Source organism: Prunus persica, chromosome G3 (assembly GCF_000346465.2).
Source record: "Prunus persica cultivar Lovell chromosome G3, Prunus_persica_NCBIv2, whole genome shotgun sequence".
NCBI lineage: Eukaryota > Viridiplantae > Streptophyta > Magnoliopsida > Rosales > Rosaceae > Prunus > Prunus persica.
Window position 1 is genome coordinate 6,097,554 of NC_034011.1, and position 17,820 is coordinate 6,115,373.

At 35.8% G+C, this 17,820-nt stretch overlaps 2 protein-coding genes across 2 annotated transcripts; both read right to left on the reverse strand.

Annotated features, from left to right (window-relative positions):
- LOC18782563 (disease resistance protein RGA2) lies at nt 324-5,005 on the reverse strand. Its single transcript, XM_020560423.1, has 4 exons — nt 3,089-5,005; nt 1,242-2,685; nt 679-746; nt 324-583 (listed from the first exon to the last, which is right to left on the reverse strand). Exons 1-2 carry the CDS (start codon nt 4,922-4,924, stop codon nt 1,276-1,278), a joined length of 3,246 nt encoding a protein of 1,081 aa, XP_020416012.1. The 5' UTR covers nt 4,925-5,005; the 3' UTR covers nt 324-583; nt 679-746; nt 1,242-1,275.
- LOC18784011 (lectin) lies at nt 8,623-9,681 on the reverse strand. Its single transcript, XM_007216759.2, has 3 exons — nt 9,606-9,681; nt 9,369-9,478; nt 8,623-9,252 (listed from the first exon to the last, which is right to left on the reverse strand). The coding sequence occupies exons 1-3, from the start codon at nt 9,648-9,650 to the stop codon at nt 8,844-8,846; spliced, it is 564 nt and encodes a 187-aa protein (XP_007216821.2). The 5' UTR covers nt 9,651-9,681; the 3' UTR covers nt 8,623-8,843.

Consider the following 17,820-nt stretch of genomic DNA (forward strand, 5'->3'; position numbering starts at 1 on the left):
GCCAAAGCAATACCAGTGACAGATGACTAGCATTTACGACTAGTCATATGGGAGGCTGCTTATTGTTACACATTAAACAAAGATAAAACTTAAAAACTTGCAGGCAATCCTCCTTCCAACACATACCTATATATATATATATAGGAAGTCTGCAGGGAGTCCAGGAAGGCTTAAAGAAAGAGAAAAATAAAAAACTTGCAGGGAGTCCTACTTCAACACATACCAAAGTCTGCTTATTATTAATCGTTAAACAAAGAGAAAATAAAAAACTTGTAGGCAATCCTCCTTCCAACAAACACACACACACACACACACATATATATATATATATATATATATTATTACACATTAAACAACGAGAAAAATAAAAACTTCAAGCCAATATCCCTTCCAACAAATTGAAGCTAGGCTGCTTATTATTACACATTAAAGAAAGAAAAAGAAAAACCTTGCAGGCAATCCCTTTCCAACATATACACATCTAGGAAGGCTGCTTATTATCAAATGACAGAAATAGAGAATTCACCAATTGCAGGAAACCATAAAAACGTTTTCTTGAGCCTTTCCATCCACCTTCACTTCCCTGCGAGTCAATAATAGTGCCCTTAACAAACTTATTGTAGAATGTAAACTGCTAAGAATTGCTTATTTGAAGATGAATTGAGTTACTGTAAGAACCTGTCTTGCAATGCAAGAAGCTTTTGGGGTCATTCCACAACCGTCTTTCCTTTTGAATTAATTATGTCCTGCAAAGTCAGAGATATAAAAGTATGACGCTGGTTGATACAATATTATGTTGGTTACACTCAAAATTACGTAAGAAGAAGTATTCTGACTTCTAAAATTCACTATACCAAAGAAAAAGGATGTCATTGAGTAGTATAATACTGAATGGTTCTCTCTCTCTCTCTCTCTCTCTCTCTCTCTTGATAGTGATATTTAGAAGTCTTGTGTACTATTTTTGTGACGTTTTTCGCTTACAAGAGGAATTGAACGTAGAATCTATATTTCACCCGCCCTTGCGCCATGCAACTTGAGCTAAAATTCGTGGTAATTTTTATTTTATTTTTGGTGAAGTTGAGGTTATAAAAAAAAAATTTTAAAAAATTTGGCACTGGATGCTTTGATTCTGTTTCGTTTATATTCACTTGTATGGTTTTCTTCCACAGGCTTTGTACCAAATACATCATACATTCTAAGCACCGATAATAAGAATAATAAATTAAATTCAAATCACATACCTGGGCTCCCAGGACGATGCCTAGCTGCTGAAGATCATGGTGGTGTCTCGATTTCCAGATCAGAGATACCCTGGATCTTTGGCCAATCAGGACCGTCTTCCTTTTCACATCTTTTTGTCAGTGAGGGGCATCCGTGGATGGATAGATGCTGGAGGGAGGTTGGCAGCCCACCCTCTGGCAAGGACTGGAATGCGGGGCAGTCTTCAATGTAAAGATCAGTGAGGGAGGTGAGATTGTTGAGTGTGTCCACAGAAGGGCCAAATGACTCGAGCCTTTCACATGAGCCAATGCTGAAATACTGAAGAGAGGTTGGGAGCCCTTCAACTGGCAGTGTCACAAGCATAGGGCAGTTTCGGATGGAGAGTGATTTAAGCGAGGTGAAGCCTTCAAACACCCTCTTTTCTGGGGTGGATAGATGCTCAAGATCTTTACAACCATGGATAAACAATGTTTCGACTTTGGGGAGAAGGGGCCACTTGGGAAGGCAGATGAGATTCGAGATGTTTGAAATCTCTAAGGAGAGTAAAGAGCTGCTACTGGGGACCCTGCTGACTATGAGGTTCAAGATGGTTTCATCATCATGACATGCCTCCAAAGCTAAAAGCGCAAGCCGTACTGCGTGGTCATCATCTGGGAGGTTGCTCAGTGACTTGCACCCACGTATTTCCAATTTCTGCGGATAGAGGCCACTTGGTAACGCATGCAGCTTGGGGCAATTGATAATTTTCACATTGATCATGTCCAAGGTCAATGTAATATATTTTCGAGTATTCCTATTCTCATCAGTGTAAGGTACTATTGATATTTTAAGACCTTCTCTGTTCCAATGCTTGAGTTCAGGATTGTCAACCAGTGTTATAAACTTTATTGGGCCCCAAGGAATGACTTGCAGTGAGTCACACTTTTTGATCTTCAGATCAATTAGGTTAAGAAACAAGAAGGGCACTTTTTTCAGCTTGGGGCAACAACTTATCCTTAGTCTTTTGATGGATCGGTACATCTCTTCCTCTTCTTCCTGCCATTCCTCCAACTCTAGCATATTTTTGAGAAGGAGCTCTCTGAGTTCGGGTAGTTTGCCAAGGGAGAGGATTTTGATTTTTCTGCAATGATTCAAACGAATATTAACCAATTTCCTGAACTGTCCCAGTCTGTCTGCTTGCATCCATGTAGGAACTGCAGTGCCCCTGTAGTGACAGATTTCGAGCTCTTTGAGCACCATTGGGTGAGGTTCCAGATCTTCAAGTACCTGATTTTCAATGTCGTCATCTTGCAAATTAAGATCGCTGTTGCTCCATTCATATACCACTTTCTGAAGCATTTCTTTTCCTTTCAAGTTGGCCTCCCCTGCATCTACTGCATTTTCCAGCTTTGAGATGTGTAGTTTTCCTGTAAGGTATGCCATATTCTTCAATTCTTCAAGTTTGTATCCCGTCTTGCAGCCAACCTGAATAGTTTGATTTTTATTTTTAGTTAGATTAGATGCATGGGAGCCCAAGGCTCAACTACAAAAGAGAGAGAGAGAGAGAGAGAAAATTAGGCTGTCATCCTTATCCTTGATGTGTGTGTGTGTTTTATTTGCCTTGATTAAGGTGATACCTAGATTGGATTTTGATCAAGTACGTTACTATGTATGTACATTCATATTTGTAGGTATATTGATGGACCTACGTATATATGTATATACATAGTAATAAAAAGATAAAAAAGCCTTATAATTTTGTACTTACAGCCTACAGGTTTATATTCAAAATCAAAATTCAATCTCACGCATGATTTTAATGAAAAAACAATGTTATGGATGGAAGGATGAAAACAAAAACGGTAAAACCCAGAAGAGACAAGCCAACCTGAAATTTGTGTAAGTTGTGCAGACTGGTTAGACACCCCATGCTTGGTGGGAACGTCGCCTTGAACCAGAACATATCGTCTAGTTCCAGATGTCTCAACTTGACGAGAGATGCGAAATTTCTGGGCAAAATGAAATTCCAATAATGGCAACCCAAAAGTTTCAAGGTCTCCAAATTGTAGAGCTTGCATATCGAGTCAGGAAGCTTTTCAATTTCCGTTGCTGATAAATCAAGGTAGCGCAAAAGCTTCAACTCTCCAATTGAGTCTGGCAGCTGTGTCAGAGGTGTGCTTGAACTCAGGTCTAGCAGGCGCACATATCTAAGTGAGTGGAATATTTCACGTTGCACTTTATCGAAGGCCTTAAAGTTTTGACCTTGCAATAGAACTGTACGCAGCTTCTTCGATTTTCTGATTATCTCCAAGGCAGGCTGATCAACGTCGTTGCAAAGTATTGATACACGCCGAGCCTTTTCCTTGAAATCTCCCACACCCTTCACTAATTGGCAACAGAAGGGACTGGAAATTAGTTGTGCCAAGTCATGGATGAGATCATGCATCTTGTACTTTGCGTCGCTTGTGCATTCGAAGAAGAACCTGTCCGACAGGTCCTTGAAGTATCTCCCTCCTATGTCTTCTGTCCTCTCTTCATCACCAGGTTCAATAATTGCTTCCGCCATCCACATTTTGACCAACTCATCCTTTTCATAAACATGAGCTTTTGGAAACAAGGAACAGTACGCAAAGCACTGCTTGTGATATGATGAATGCAGATGGTTATAGCTCAATCTAAGAGCTGGCAGTACTTTTTCTTTTTCCCGCCATGTTTGACTGTTGGCGATACTTTTCCATACACCCAAGTCTTTGCTTTTTAACAGAGCTCCCATTTGTTTTAACGCCAAAGGTAAACCTTGACACTTTCTTACAATTTCCCTTCCATATTTTACAAACTCCTCACGATCACTATCACTATCTTCTTTGAATGCAAAATTTGCAAACAATGACCATGATTCATTTTCACCTAAACAGGCCAAATTATAGGGGGGTTTAATTTTAAGACCCTTAAAATCAATACCTGAAACTTCTTTGAACCGACTAGTGACCAGAACCCTACTTCCCTTGCTCCCTAAAACTAAGACGCTTAGTAGTGGGTCCAAATAGTTAGTTTCATGATTCCACAAATTGTCTAGAACAAGTAAAAATCGTTTTCCAGCCAGGATCCCTCGACTACGCTCTTGTAGTTTGGCTAAGGTAAAATGGCTGACATTAGTATCAGTTGTTTTTGGGGACACCACTATTTCGCTTAAAATACTCTCTATCTTAAAAGGTTTTGTAACACAAGCCCATACAATAATTTCGAAACGGTCTCCCACCTCCTTATCCCCAATGACATTTCGAGCAAGAGTTGTTTTCCCCAGTCCTCCCATCCCTAAAATGGAAACAAGAGAAAAGTTGTCGTCCTCTTCATCTGTTATCAGCAGTTTTATTATGTTCTTTTTATCCTCTTCCCTACTAACAATGAAACTGTTTTCAAGAGGACCAGTTTGTGGTTGGTCTTCGATTCTATTAATCGTATTTCCCACGATAGTGCTATAGCTTTCTCCATTTCGTATATGCTGATCTATTCTCTCTGTAACTTCTCTTAACTTACTCGATTCACGAAGCACAAAGAGTAAGTTAAAAGGAGAAAATGGAAGATGGAGTTTCTGTACCTGCTTCTTCATCTCCCACTGATGATATTCAGTTGCCCAAGATTCGATCAGATCCTCCGCATCATAGGCTGCTGCGTCAAGATCTTCCAACCAGTTGTTCAGGAGAGTAGGACCAGAAGAATTCATCCGATTGTTTTCCAAACGGTTAAGCAGAAGTTGAATGTTTGTCAAACTGCTCCTCAGATTTTCTATGTCCTTTCTGACGTCAAAAACTGCAAGAAGCTTCTGAATAGCTACAGAAGACAATTTCTTGAGTACAGTCGTCACAACAGGAGTTACAAATTCAGTCATGTCAAGAGCAGAAAACCCAAGACACTAATGCAAGGGAGAAATTTTTTTTTTGGTTGTTGTTGCCTTTTTCTGGTTATATAAAACAAACGAGATTGAAAGAAACGAGATTTTTGTTCTTTTTCTGGTTGTATAAAAGAAACAAGAAACAAGACTGAAAGAAGCAAAAAATTTCTTCTCACCTTTCCGGTTCTATAAAAGAAAATAGATTGGATGTAACCGGGAAAAGAAAGAACAGAAGAAACAAGATTGAAAGAAGCGAAACACCATGCTAGTGTTGTATACGGCAAGGCGGGGTAAAAAAAAAGGGGCTAACTTTGTGTAGTTTGATGTGCTTATGCATGTCTCTTGGACAACTTATATAGTTGGTGGTAACGCAAAGGACAAACCAAGCGGGGCTCCGCTTGGTGCATAAGATTGAATTGTATTAGAAGAAATGGAGCCCACTTTTAAATTTTGTCCAAGTTGAAGGTTGAAGATGGATTAGGCATGAAGTAAATTTATCCCTTTTAATACCCACAAAATGATAGGATATCAATACTTTTTAACTTATCCTCTTCTAATCCTCACACATGCCCTTCACATCATAATTCAATCGAAAAAATTTGACGATATTAAACGGTTATGAAATTGTAAATTGGAATTTTAATTAATATGGTCGGTGTGAGATTTGGATCGCATGACATATATATATAAATTTGAGATTCAACATTATCTTGGGTTTTAGCTAAGTTGACTATTTTAATTTTTATGTTTTGGTACCAAGTTGGCGTGTTGATGAACAACTATGTCAAGTTAACTAAGCTCGACCAAATAGAGACCTTTTCAAGTGACAGTTTTAAAAAGCAAGTGGACTACGGGCGGTTTGAGTGTACTTGAAAGGGCTAAAAGCGTTTTCTGACAGCGTTTGACAGAAAAGTTTAGAAGTGTTTCTGGGTTGTAGAAGAGCTTTCTGGAGAAGCATCAACCATGTGCTTCTTCAAGGAGCACTCTCAAGTGCTTTTCCAAGAAGTACTTTGATTTCTTGTTGAAAAATTTCAATAATTTTATAATAAAAGCGCTATTGTTAGAAGCGCTTATGAGCAGAAGTGCTTCCTACAGAAACAGTCCCAAACGAGCCCTAAGATATCCAAAAGGACCAAAACCAAGGAGAGATTAGGTTGTGTAAATAATGATTTTAGTATGATGCTCGGTAGTTGGTATAACTCAGTCGATACCTAGGACTTTAATTGTTTAGGTCTCTAGTTGGTGGTAATTGGTCTTGGTACCAAGTTTTGGTTATTTTATAGCCTTTTTGATCAATTATTTCATAAGAGGGCATCCCAAATTAGCTTTTGTTTTTTTGTTTTTGATCGAAAATTTGGCTTTTGTTATACATATAGTCTCCAACATGTAACGTGATTGATTTTTATATAATTATTTGGCCATACACACTCAACACATACGTGTGCAATACATATTATCATAATTTCACTCAACAAGGTTGGTATTTGATATTAGCCAAATTGACATTTTTTATTTGTATTTTTTAGGTATCAAGCTTACTTGCCAAATTATCAAAGGTCAACCCAATTAAGACCTTTTCAAGTGTTCACTAACCAGAGGTAGGGCTTACGTACCGTGATTAGTAACTAAGCTACAAGGTCAAGGGGCCATGTTGCCATCTAAATAACTCCTTAAAGAAAATTAATGGTTAAATGTGTTTTCAGTCACAGTACGTAATTTCGGAAACCTTTTTGAGTTTGAGAAAAATGTTGTTGAGGAATTGAAAGACCGCCTTATGGGATTTCTAAGACTAAATTAATTACTAATTTTCATGATTATTTGATAGAGAAATTGAGTCTCAAAGTATTTTTAGGATGTTAACTCTAAATCTAGAATTTATTTGATTTCTTGTTTGAAAATCAAATTCAAATAGACATGATTTCTTGTTTTATTTCTCTATTAGGATTGGTACTTTAGATGTCATGTTGATGTCTTTTATTATATTGTTGAAGTTTATATTTGATAAAAAAGAAAATTACAAAATTGTTCTAAATTTGTTACCAATCCAAACACAATCAAAATAGAAAAAGTAAAATCACAATGACCACAATTAAAATCGAGACAAAACACGATGAAAAAGGGTGAAAAAATTTATCTTAGCCTAAGGGCCAGTTTGGCATTGCTATGCTGTGAAAATAATCGCTGTCAGATTTGTTGTGAGAAAAATCAACTGTGAAATAAAGCAGTTTGACATTTAGTAAACTTTTTTTTATTAAAAGTGTTGTTTGTACTGATTCCAACATAATCAAAAAATGATTCTTGCATAATCATTAAATCCAGTGCCTTTTCGAAACTGATTCTAGCATAATCAGAAACTAAAAGCACCTCATTAGCTGTTTTCCCTTATAGCTTTCTCTCACAATAATTTTTAACAATAAGTGATTTTCTCATAGTTTACCAAATGGGTTGAGCTTCCCAAATTTTTTAAAAAAATCACTTATCACCCCAAATAAGCAATGCCAAACGATCACTAAACACATGCAGTAGTTGAGTTTACACCCATGCTGCCTACTTTACAGCGTGCTTTGTGTCGTAAAGTTTACACATGTAGTTCTTGGACCATGGGGCCAAAGCCTGCAAGCTGTTTGATAAAATGGCTCAAAGAAGGCTAAGGCAGGCCATGGGTCGAATGAATGGCTGAGACTTGGGCTGCATTAGGCCAGACTTTGTAGGTTGTTGGTAGGCTCCATTATCCCCTGCATGTTAGGCCAGGCTTTACATGTTATTACTCTCAAGAAAGAAAATTCTTGAATTCGCCAGTGCTCCTTCGTCATGTACAGAGTGTTAGGGCACCAAATATGTGCTACACGGGAAACGTTTTTCTAACTTCTGAGTTCATTTCCTTGATGCTTTGATACTGATTAATGAACATCTTCTTAATTGCAATTGTGCTGACTATTTTCCTTCGAAACTTGTACTTGGATGTATTCCACAGGTTCAGCCATATTTTACTATCTCGGTGAGTGGTCTGTGGTGTGTTTTTATCATATGCCATGTAACATTGGGAAAAAATAAATAAAAATTGGAGAAGTGCTTAATAGTCAAAGTAAAGCACACTTTTCCTTCCTTTTGCAATAGGGGCTGGCCCCAAAGATTTGGTGAGCCGAATGCAATAAATGCTTTAGATTTAAGAGCCAAGCTTCTGGAAAAATTGAAGCAACCACGGTTAACTTGCCCAAAACCCTGAGCTGGTGGGTTCTTGGGCATTCTTGTCATGGTGCAAAAGCATATCTATGTGGTTGTATGGAGAGTTGACAATGAATAGGTTTCTATTGGTGTCTCTATCAAATAGGCTTTAGTCATTTTCTCTGTTAGATTTACTGATGTGGTTTTGTAATGTAAGACATTAACACTCATTTTGTATCATAGTACTTTTGTTTGGTGACTGACATTGGTTGGATTGGAGAGGATGATACTAATCCAACGATGTGTTTGGTGCTACACATGATTAAGGGGCTGGATTAATTGAAATATATACCCTAGCAGATTTAGATTAACCTCATCCATATAATTCCAGTTGTTTGGTGAGATTCATAATATCCAACTACATTTCGGCTTGTAGGTTTAGACATAATAAAATCTAAGTCCTTTTTTGGCCACCAAGTATTGTGAATCCAATACGGTCATATAATCCAGCCCACCAAACGGTTAAAAAGTCAGGATGCATTTAACCCAAAAGAATAACGAAAAAGAAAAAGATACATATCAATGATCACCAACAACAAAACCCTGTACTTGTATCTGTGGATTGATTCTTTTCAGCCGGCTTGATGATGATACCTTGGATGATAAGCCCTCTCTTCCAGTGTCCCCCATGTTGACAAAGATCAAACCACACTTTTCCAGTTTCTTCTCCGTTAACCTCAAAACTACCACCACTAAGCTCTATCCACTCCCCTCTCGGCTTATGAAACAGACTATATTTCCGCTTTTGCTCCCTTCCATCTGGGAATCCGATCTTAACCGTAACCGGGAATTCCCATCCATATGCTCCGGTTGTTAGTTTGACTTTGTATGCAATCTCATAAACAACTCCTGCTGAGAGCTCTGACATCTCGAATTGTCCTCTCACATTCAGAAAGCATACATCCAATAGCTTGACTACCTCGACGTTGTCCTCACTGCGAATCAAACGTATAGTTAATTTCCGTTTGATCAATAATGATGGATTAATACCGTGCTTAATTAAGAACAAAAATCTATGATCATTTACAATCATATATAATTTAAATGGTACCTTGTTTCTTTGTAACAATTCCAAACCCAGTTTGGAGGAAAACCCCAAGTGACATCTAACCATCTTGGGTACAACTCCATGCATCTAGATTTCTTCTCAAACCATACTTTCTGCATGCATGCACAATTAGTTTTCTAGCTAAGATATTTATTAATTACCTAATAATATATATATATATATATATATATATATATATGCGAGCGCGCGTAGTTTTCCTTTAATTAGAGTTAGACTGACCCTTTTCTTGAACTCCTGGAATTCGCCTTTCGAAGAATCCGCCATTGTTTCACCACAGTGTGAGAGAGAGGGAAGAACTGATCTCACCTACTCGGCTTCTCTAAAACTATTAAAACAGTTTGGAAGGAAGAAATGACTTTCATATAGTTTTTATTATAGAAAAATTGATAGAGGTCTAAAAATCCAACCAATAATTGGGTCTAGTCCTTGAATTATTGTTTATTGATACAAGTCTCTTGATTAGTTTGCCACGTAGATTACATTCCATCTTTGACATTTTTATTCAAACTTTTGTATTTAAATTTTTTTTTGTTCATATTATATCCCTATTGTCTAAAATGAGTAAGATGAGAATTTATATACCATTATTTTTATTTTTGTTCACCCTATGTAGAGGTATAGCATATATTCTTGTAGATAAATTATCCTATGGTGTAGGTATATTGTCATATTGCCTATTGCATAGGTATATATTTGTTTTTTTTTTGTTTTTTTATATTTTAGACAATGAATAATAGTATTTTATGTACATTTTTTTATAGGTAACATACAATTTTATTTGTCTATTTTTGTATCTGACTTATAGGTAGTCTTTTAATTTATGTTCCTAACTTATAGGTAGTATTCTAATTTATGTTCATGACTTATAGGTAACACGATTTATCACTAAGTTTTTTTCGTTGCTAATAACAACACTATTTACCTGTATGTTAGGTACATAATTTAATGTGGGTGCTTGCCTAATTGATTAGTATAATATGTGGACCTTTACTTCAATTGATTAATTTGTATTTTACCCATATATTAGGTAAATACTATCAATGAAAGAATTCCAAATTTAAATTCTGAAATTTAATTACAAGTAAATAATTCATTAAATTTAGATTTTCAATATTTTCCTTACGTACCTCAAACGGTAAAATCGGCACAATAAAAATAGTAATAAAAGTCAAAGAACCTACATCTAAAACCAAAAACGCATAGACTAAATCCAATAACAGCTAATCATTTTGGACATAGATCTAATAACCCCTTTTTATTAAAGCCAAATAACCATTTTCGTATCCCATATGTAGCTCCGACTAGGTTTTGCTTTTCCAATTTTACCCATATAGTTTACTATACTAATTATTTCACTTGGGCTTCCAGGGCAATTGCTAATTTCATTATCTTTTTTTTTTTTTCAACGGAATAAGCACGTGAGGTGCATTTCTAAAAGGTCCAATTTACAGTTCCATCCGATAAAAAAACTTGGCGTTTGAACATTTTAGTAATCAAAGGGGTTTAGCCTAGTGAAAAATGACATTGACTTGTAGATTAATAATCTCAAATTCGAATATCTATGACACTTGACAATATGTATATAAAAAAAATAAAAATCTAAAAGGTCCAATTCACCCTCACATCACACGCCCTTCACGTCATAATTCTGTCGAAAAAACTTGACATTAATATTAAATGGTTCTGAAATTTAAACATTGTAAAGTAGATTTTTAATTAATATGGTTGGTGTGAGGTTGGGATCGCATGATATGTATAAATTTGAGATTCAACATTATCTTGGGTTTTAGCTAAGTTGACTATTTTAATTTTTATGTTTTAGTACCAAGTTGATGAACTATGTCGAGTTAACTAAGCTCGACCAAATTGAGACCTTTTCAAGTTACAGTTTTAAAAAGCAAGTGGACTAAGATATCCAGAAGGACCAAAACCCAAGTAGAGATTAGTGTGACACAAGTTTGTGTAAATAATGATTTTAGTATGATGCTCGGTAGTTGGTATAACTTAGTGGATACCTAGGACTTCAATTTTTTTGGTCGCTAGTTGGTATAAGTTCTTTTGCTAGTTGGACATAATATACGAAAGTCCTTATATAGCCTATTTGGAGTGTAAAACTTAAAATTAGTTACTTTTTATTTTTTAACTGGTTCTTATAAAATTTTAACACACTAAGAACCCACTAAAAAATGACAAGTGACTAATTTTGTGTTTTTCTCTCCAAATAGGCTGTATATGAGTTTTTGTATAATATGTCATGCTAAAATGAATTTTTGAATAAATATCTCTAGATGGTCAAATGTGTTTGAGAAAAATATTGTTGTGGGATTGAAGGACCGCCTTATGGGATTTCTAAGACTAAATTAATTCTTAATTTTCATGATTATAGAGAAGTTGAGTCTCAAAAGTATTTTTAGGATGTTAACTCTAAATCTGAAATTTCTTTGATTTCTTGTTGAAAATCAAATTCAAATATAGACATGATGATTTTCAACATTCCTCAAGTAATATTCATGAGTTTACACAAGTTTTAGGTTTTAAGCCAATTAAAAGAAAATTACAAAATAGTTCTTAAATTGTTACCAAAGCCAAACACAATAATCAAAATAGAAAATTTCAAGTGACAGTTTTAAAAAGTAAGTGGACTAATTATCCAGAAGGACCAAAACCTAGGACTTTACTTTTTTTTTTTTTTTTTTGGGTCTAGTTGGTATAAGTCCTTTTGGTAGTTGGTACCAAGTTGAGGTTATTTTAGCCTTTATCAATTATTTCACAGTAGGGCATGACAAATTGGCTTTTATTATATAAACATATTATAGTCTCCAACTTGTAATGTGATTGATTTTTATAAAATTATTTGGCCATACACACTCAACACATACGTGTACAATACATATATCATAATTTCACTCAACAGGGGTTTGGTATTCGACCTGCAGGACTAGCCAAATTGGCATAGGGCTTACGTACCATGATTAATAACTAAGCTACAAGGGGCCATCTCAACTAATAAAGATGCATACCCTTTTAAGCCCCTTTTGGTTCGGGGAAATAATTTTTTATGTTTTTTTTTTCAAGGGATATGAGAAATAATAATTCATTTTTCATGTTTGGTAATGTTAGAAAAGTAATCAAGAAATACCACTTTATTTCCTTTTTCATATTTGGTTTGCATAGGAATGTAAAACAAAGATGTTTAATTTTTCAATTATACCCATATAAAATCAAATTAAAAAAGAATACATTTAATGATATATTGTAATTCTAAATTGTTAATGAAGACAAAATGGTCTTGAAAAATGTGCATTTAATGCTGATTCATTTTCCCAAAGTTTCCCCTGGGAGGGGCAAAATGAAACCTAAAGGGGGGGAGGAGGGTTACATTTTCTCCACTATTTTCCCATGTGCTAGGCAACCATTATTTCTCATGCCTGCATTTACCAAACACGGGAAAGCAATTAATTTCCCATTCCCAAGCCTCATTTCCCATGAACCAAAAGCAGCCTAAGATTTTTCATATTTTCAAAAAAATCTTGAGGTTTCACAAAATCTCTTTCATCAATTTTTTGTCAAGAAATGGCTGATCTTATGAAAAAAAAAAAACTTCTTCAAATAACCAAATTAACCTAAAAAATTAGAACTATGTGACTGTACTTGCAATCTAATTTTTTAGGTTTATTTTATCATTTGGATATTTTTTGCTTCATGACATCTACAATTTTGGACGGAAAATTAATTAAAGGTGTTTCGTGAAAACAATTTGAATTCTTAGTGGCTACTATTATTGACAGGACTCAACCCAAATTCCACTTTGGAATCTGAGCCGAACCCTGTGTGTGTCCGACACCTGGATGGTATCGGGCACAAATGACTAAATTGCCCTTCTAACTAAAATCCAATTTTCTTACAAGATTGACTTCTATTGAAAATTCGGCAAGTCTCTCATGTAATTTGCTCATTTCCCAAAATTTTTACCTGTATAAAACATATTTTTTTTATAATCCCAACATTCAGCATGCACAATAATACCATTCAAATAAATGTTCTCTGACCCAAATAAATGTTCTGTCATCCAAAATTCATCTCAACTTTCAGATCATTGGTAATACCTTAGCAATTTCAAACATTCTAACTCGTGGGCTGCACCTTGTAATATTAGGTTGCCTATGTACCCTTACTGAGGGATCAAACCACGCGTAGTTCTTTCCCTTTAATAATGTACTTGAATATCTTATTCCTTCATCATATTGCCATGGGTTTTGCAAATCTAACCAAGTTCTCATGTGCGTGATGTACTCAATCATATTCACAACTCTAAAATAATACTTTGCAACTTCCCAATACTCGTAATAGTCATATACTGAATATAAATAAGCCATATACTAAACTCCCTCTAATTCATGAATCAATTTATATATTATTGGTTTAAATTATATATCTATATAAGATTATAATAATAGAAACAGAAATAAAAGTAAAAATAACAATAACAATAACAATAAAAAGAAAAAGAAAAAATAATTATATATGTTGTATCAACAACTTAACTGAAATATATATACACATATATCTCTCTCTTTTATTGGTAAAACAACCTCATCGCTTAAGCAAATAATAATAAACCTTATAAAACCCTTAAAACTTGTAACCATTCATTCCTTGTCTTATAATATCAAGATAATAAATATTAAAACCTTTGCCCATAAAATACCAAAATAAAATCCTTAATTGTAATTTAAAAACCATCTCAAAACTTAAATTCTCTCCACCTAGGTGTACCCCAAATCCTGATCCGTCAATTCTGTTATTACCGTCAATTTCAATATTATTCCATCAATTCCATCATCGTAGGTCTCGAAAACACAAAGTTAACCGAGCCGCATTCCTCGCAAGCATCGGAGACACCAAGTCAACCCTAGCTGCATTCCTCGCAGGCTTTGGAGATACCAAGTCAACCCGAGCCGCATTCCTCGCAGGCCTCAGTGGACCATTAGTCAGCCAGAGCCGCATTTCTCGCATCACACGGTTCAGATGTCCCCGAAACTCGTGAGGCATTATTTATAAATGACAAACTGTTTCAAAGCAACTATGGGGTACTCTTATGGTGGGTTTGAAAAATCATATCCCAAACTTATATCAATACTTTCCATTTATTTCACAATCCATTTCTCGACCTTTATATCAACTTTCTAATAAATTGATTCTCAACAATACTTAAAATATATATGCCACATTCTGATAAAACCAAGGGCCATGATTCATCACTTTTAGCTACTGGGTATACGTATTAAATATGGACATGCACTTAAATATTTAATTAGTTTATTAACCACTTCGAACTCCGATTAGCATACCATTCCAATACTATAATAATAATCTTAATAGAAAATGAAATAACTAAATAAATAAGTTAATAAAAGAATAAAACAACAAATAAATATTCACTACCCCTATAGATTCCATCGAATACTATAACACATAATTAAACTATGAACAATTTAGCAATCTATAAATAACTATCTATACTCAATCCGTAACATAACCCAGATAACTCATTTTCAGTTAGGACTCGTTTACGTGGTCGTTCTAACACTTTTCAAAGGATATAATTGCCTTGGAAGACTAACGGTTAACCGAGGGGCCTAACCGCCTAAACTTGGTCAACCGGGCCCGTGGGGCCCACGACCTCCGATCACAAATCCAGGAGTCTCTATAGGTTCAACACACTCTTCTAAACCTACCATACAATCTAGTTCGAATCGGACGATTGGATTGATGACGATCGCACAATCAGACGATTACAATTTATCTTGCCCAAGGGTTCGCAATTTCGGAGTATTTAGGACTCTGATTCATGATCTGTTGAATCTTATACAATCCTAGAAATACAAGGTACAACACATGTGAATTTGGGTTCGATCCAACGGTCCGAACATATCAAACCCGGAAATCGCACAATAGGCGAAATCCGTTCAAGACTCAAACGATATTCAAATTGAAATCCGAGCACACCTACTCGCTCGTGACAACTAGGGGATCGCATCGGGACACAATGCCCCTCTGCTACATACCCACACACAGCCTCACCCGTGTGCAGTGCGTGGGTCTCCTAAGCGATAACCACTGCAGGAAAAACCTCAAAATCTAGGGCTAAGATTCATACCGCAGGTTCAGGACATCAATTGGAGCCACTTTTGTTCTTAGACCTACCCGAAAAATGACCGGAAGTAGCCGGAATTGGAGGCCGAAACCTGCCAAAACTTATATCGCTTAAATACCTACTAAAACGCAGAAATTTCTCCTAAATACCACAACCAGCAGCTAGAACACACTGAAAGGATGAAAAAGCATACCTAGTTTGACAAAATTAGTGGCCGGAATCGCTGGAACGAGCGATGGAAATTTTGGGTAAAAAATTGATCAGTTTTCTTGATATTCCAGTGATAGGAGGTGGCGGCTGGGGTGACGAAGGGGTGGGATAGGAAGAGGAAGTCGAGCTTGACATTTTGGTACCGGTCCTGCTGGATTTGGTGGCCGGACGTGGCTGTGGTAGCCCAAAAACCAGGCGGATGAATAGTAACAGGGGGAGGGGATGTTACTGCCTGCGAACCAGAGGGAAGGGGGAGGAAGAAGAAGAAAAAGAAAAGAAAAATTTAAAAACTACCCGGTTACTGTAGCCCGACATTGTAGCGGTGCTGTTTGCTACAATAACAAATTTAAAATTTTCATTTACGTCCTTTTCGTTGCTAGGCCTTTTCTCCACGAACTCGTATTAACGAGCTCTATATAACGGTACAGTCAAAATTCCCAAATTCCTTCCAGATCAAAAAACCAACTTTTAAACTAATAAAATATTCTGAGATAATTTCGTCTTTTACTTGAATAATTTAAAAATTAAAAATTAATTTAGGTTCGGGTTGTTACAATTATAATTTCCAAAACCTCTTGCAAAAACACAAAAAATCTGAAGGGATGTATAAATAATTGCTCAAAGAAAATGGTCAAATGTGTTTTAGGTCACAGTGTAATTTCGAAACCTCTTGGGTTTGAGAAATGTTGGGCTTTCTAAGGCGAATTTAATTCTTGATTTTCATGTTGATTTGATAGAGAAATTGAGTGTAATAGTATTTTTGGGATTTTAACTCCAAGTTTGGAATTTGTTTGATTTTGTTGTTTGAAAATCAAATTCAAAGCTATATACACATTTATTTATGCGAGTGCTATTAAAGCCCAATTAAATAAAGAGAACTCTCAATTCCATTTAAATATGGAATTATGCAGGCCCAACTAAAGCCCAAGCAATTATAGGTTTCTTGTAATTTTTTTTTCTAAGCCTTGGGCATGATTTCAAAAAAAGAAAATTAAGACAGCGCGCAACAAGACTTCTCTTAGACTTTTCGTCAAACACTTGTTGTGCAACTCCAAGGCTGAGGAGAGGTGCAATATGCAGCACCTATATGATGGCTTTTTCGGCGAGGAGAAGTACAGTTGCACCTCCTTGCGCCCCTAATAGGGCCGCCACTGTACACAAGTTACTTAAAGTCTTCAGAAGACAGCTCAAAGAACTCCTTGGATACACTCATTCCATTATGTAGGAGAAATCAATAATAATTACTAGCATGCTAACTTAATTTTTCAATAATCTATGCAAGTAAGCCTACTAGACTGAATCAAATCTTATGCATCTCCAGTTGATCACAAAACAATGTTGCATCACCAAGAAGTCCACATACGAAAACTACAACAGAGAACAAGGCAGCAAGAACAAAACAAAACCCAAAAAACAAAAGAAAAAGAAAACAAATATACTTTAAAGAATGATAGCCTTCTAATATAACCTAAAAGTACAATTTGCAAGCATGTGATACGTACATGAGATTGTAAGGCTCTAGTCAATAAGTTTGCAAGCAAGAAAGTAGGCATCAAGTAAGTCGGAAGAGTCAAACAATATGGGTAGAATATTTTCAGATTGTATTTCATTCTCCGAAAGGAGGTATTTATAATACAAGGTTATAAACCCTAGTAGGGTTAAACTAGGAAATAAGTAAAGTCCTAATTACATAAGATCTATACAAAAGGAAAATAAATAGAATCTTAATATACTAGGAAGTTAATCTCTTAATGACACTAGGATCTCGCTAACACTCCCCCTCAAGTTGGTGCAAAGATGTGGCGCATGCCCAACTTGTCAAGCGATTTGAGGAAGATACTAGAAGAAATAGCTTTAGTAAGGACATCGGCTAACTGATACTCAGAACTGACGAACGAGACGGAAACAATCTTCGCATCCAACTTCTCTTTAATGAAATTTTGATCAACCTCCACATTCTTTGTACGATCATGTTGCACCGGGTTACGAGCAATTGCAATTGCAGCCTTATTGTCACAATATAAATCCATGGGTTTTTGTGGCCCAAAACCAAGATCTCTTAATAAT

What these genes read in the sequence shown, in the direction of transcription:
- LOC18782563 (XM_020560423.1), bottom strand. Translation starts at nt 4,924, where the DNA reads ATGAATTCTTCTGGTCCTACTCTCCTGAACAACTGGTTGGAAGATCTT. An exon ending in ACAACTTACACAAATTTCAG is followed by an intron (nt 2,686 to 3,088) that starts GTTGGCTTGTCT and finishes CAAACTATTCAG; the next exon opens with GTTGGCTGCAAGACGGGATA.
- LOC18784011 (XM_007216759.2), bottom strand. Translation starts at nt 9,650, where the DNA reads ATGGCGGATTCTTCGAAAGGCGAATTCCAGGAGTTCAAGAAAAGG. An exon ending in TCCAGGAGTTCAAGAAAAGG is followed by an intron (nt 9,479 to 9,605) that starts GTCAGTCTAACT and finishes GCATGCATGCAG; the next exon opens with AAAGTATGGTTTGAGAAGAA. An exon ending in AATTGTTACAAAGAAACAAG is followed by an intron (nt 9,253 to 9,368) that starts GTACCATTTAAA and finishes TTTGATTCGCAG; the next exon opens with TGAGGACAACGTCGAGGTAG.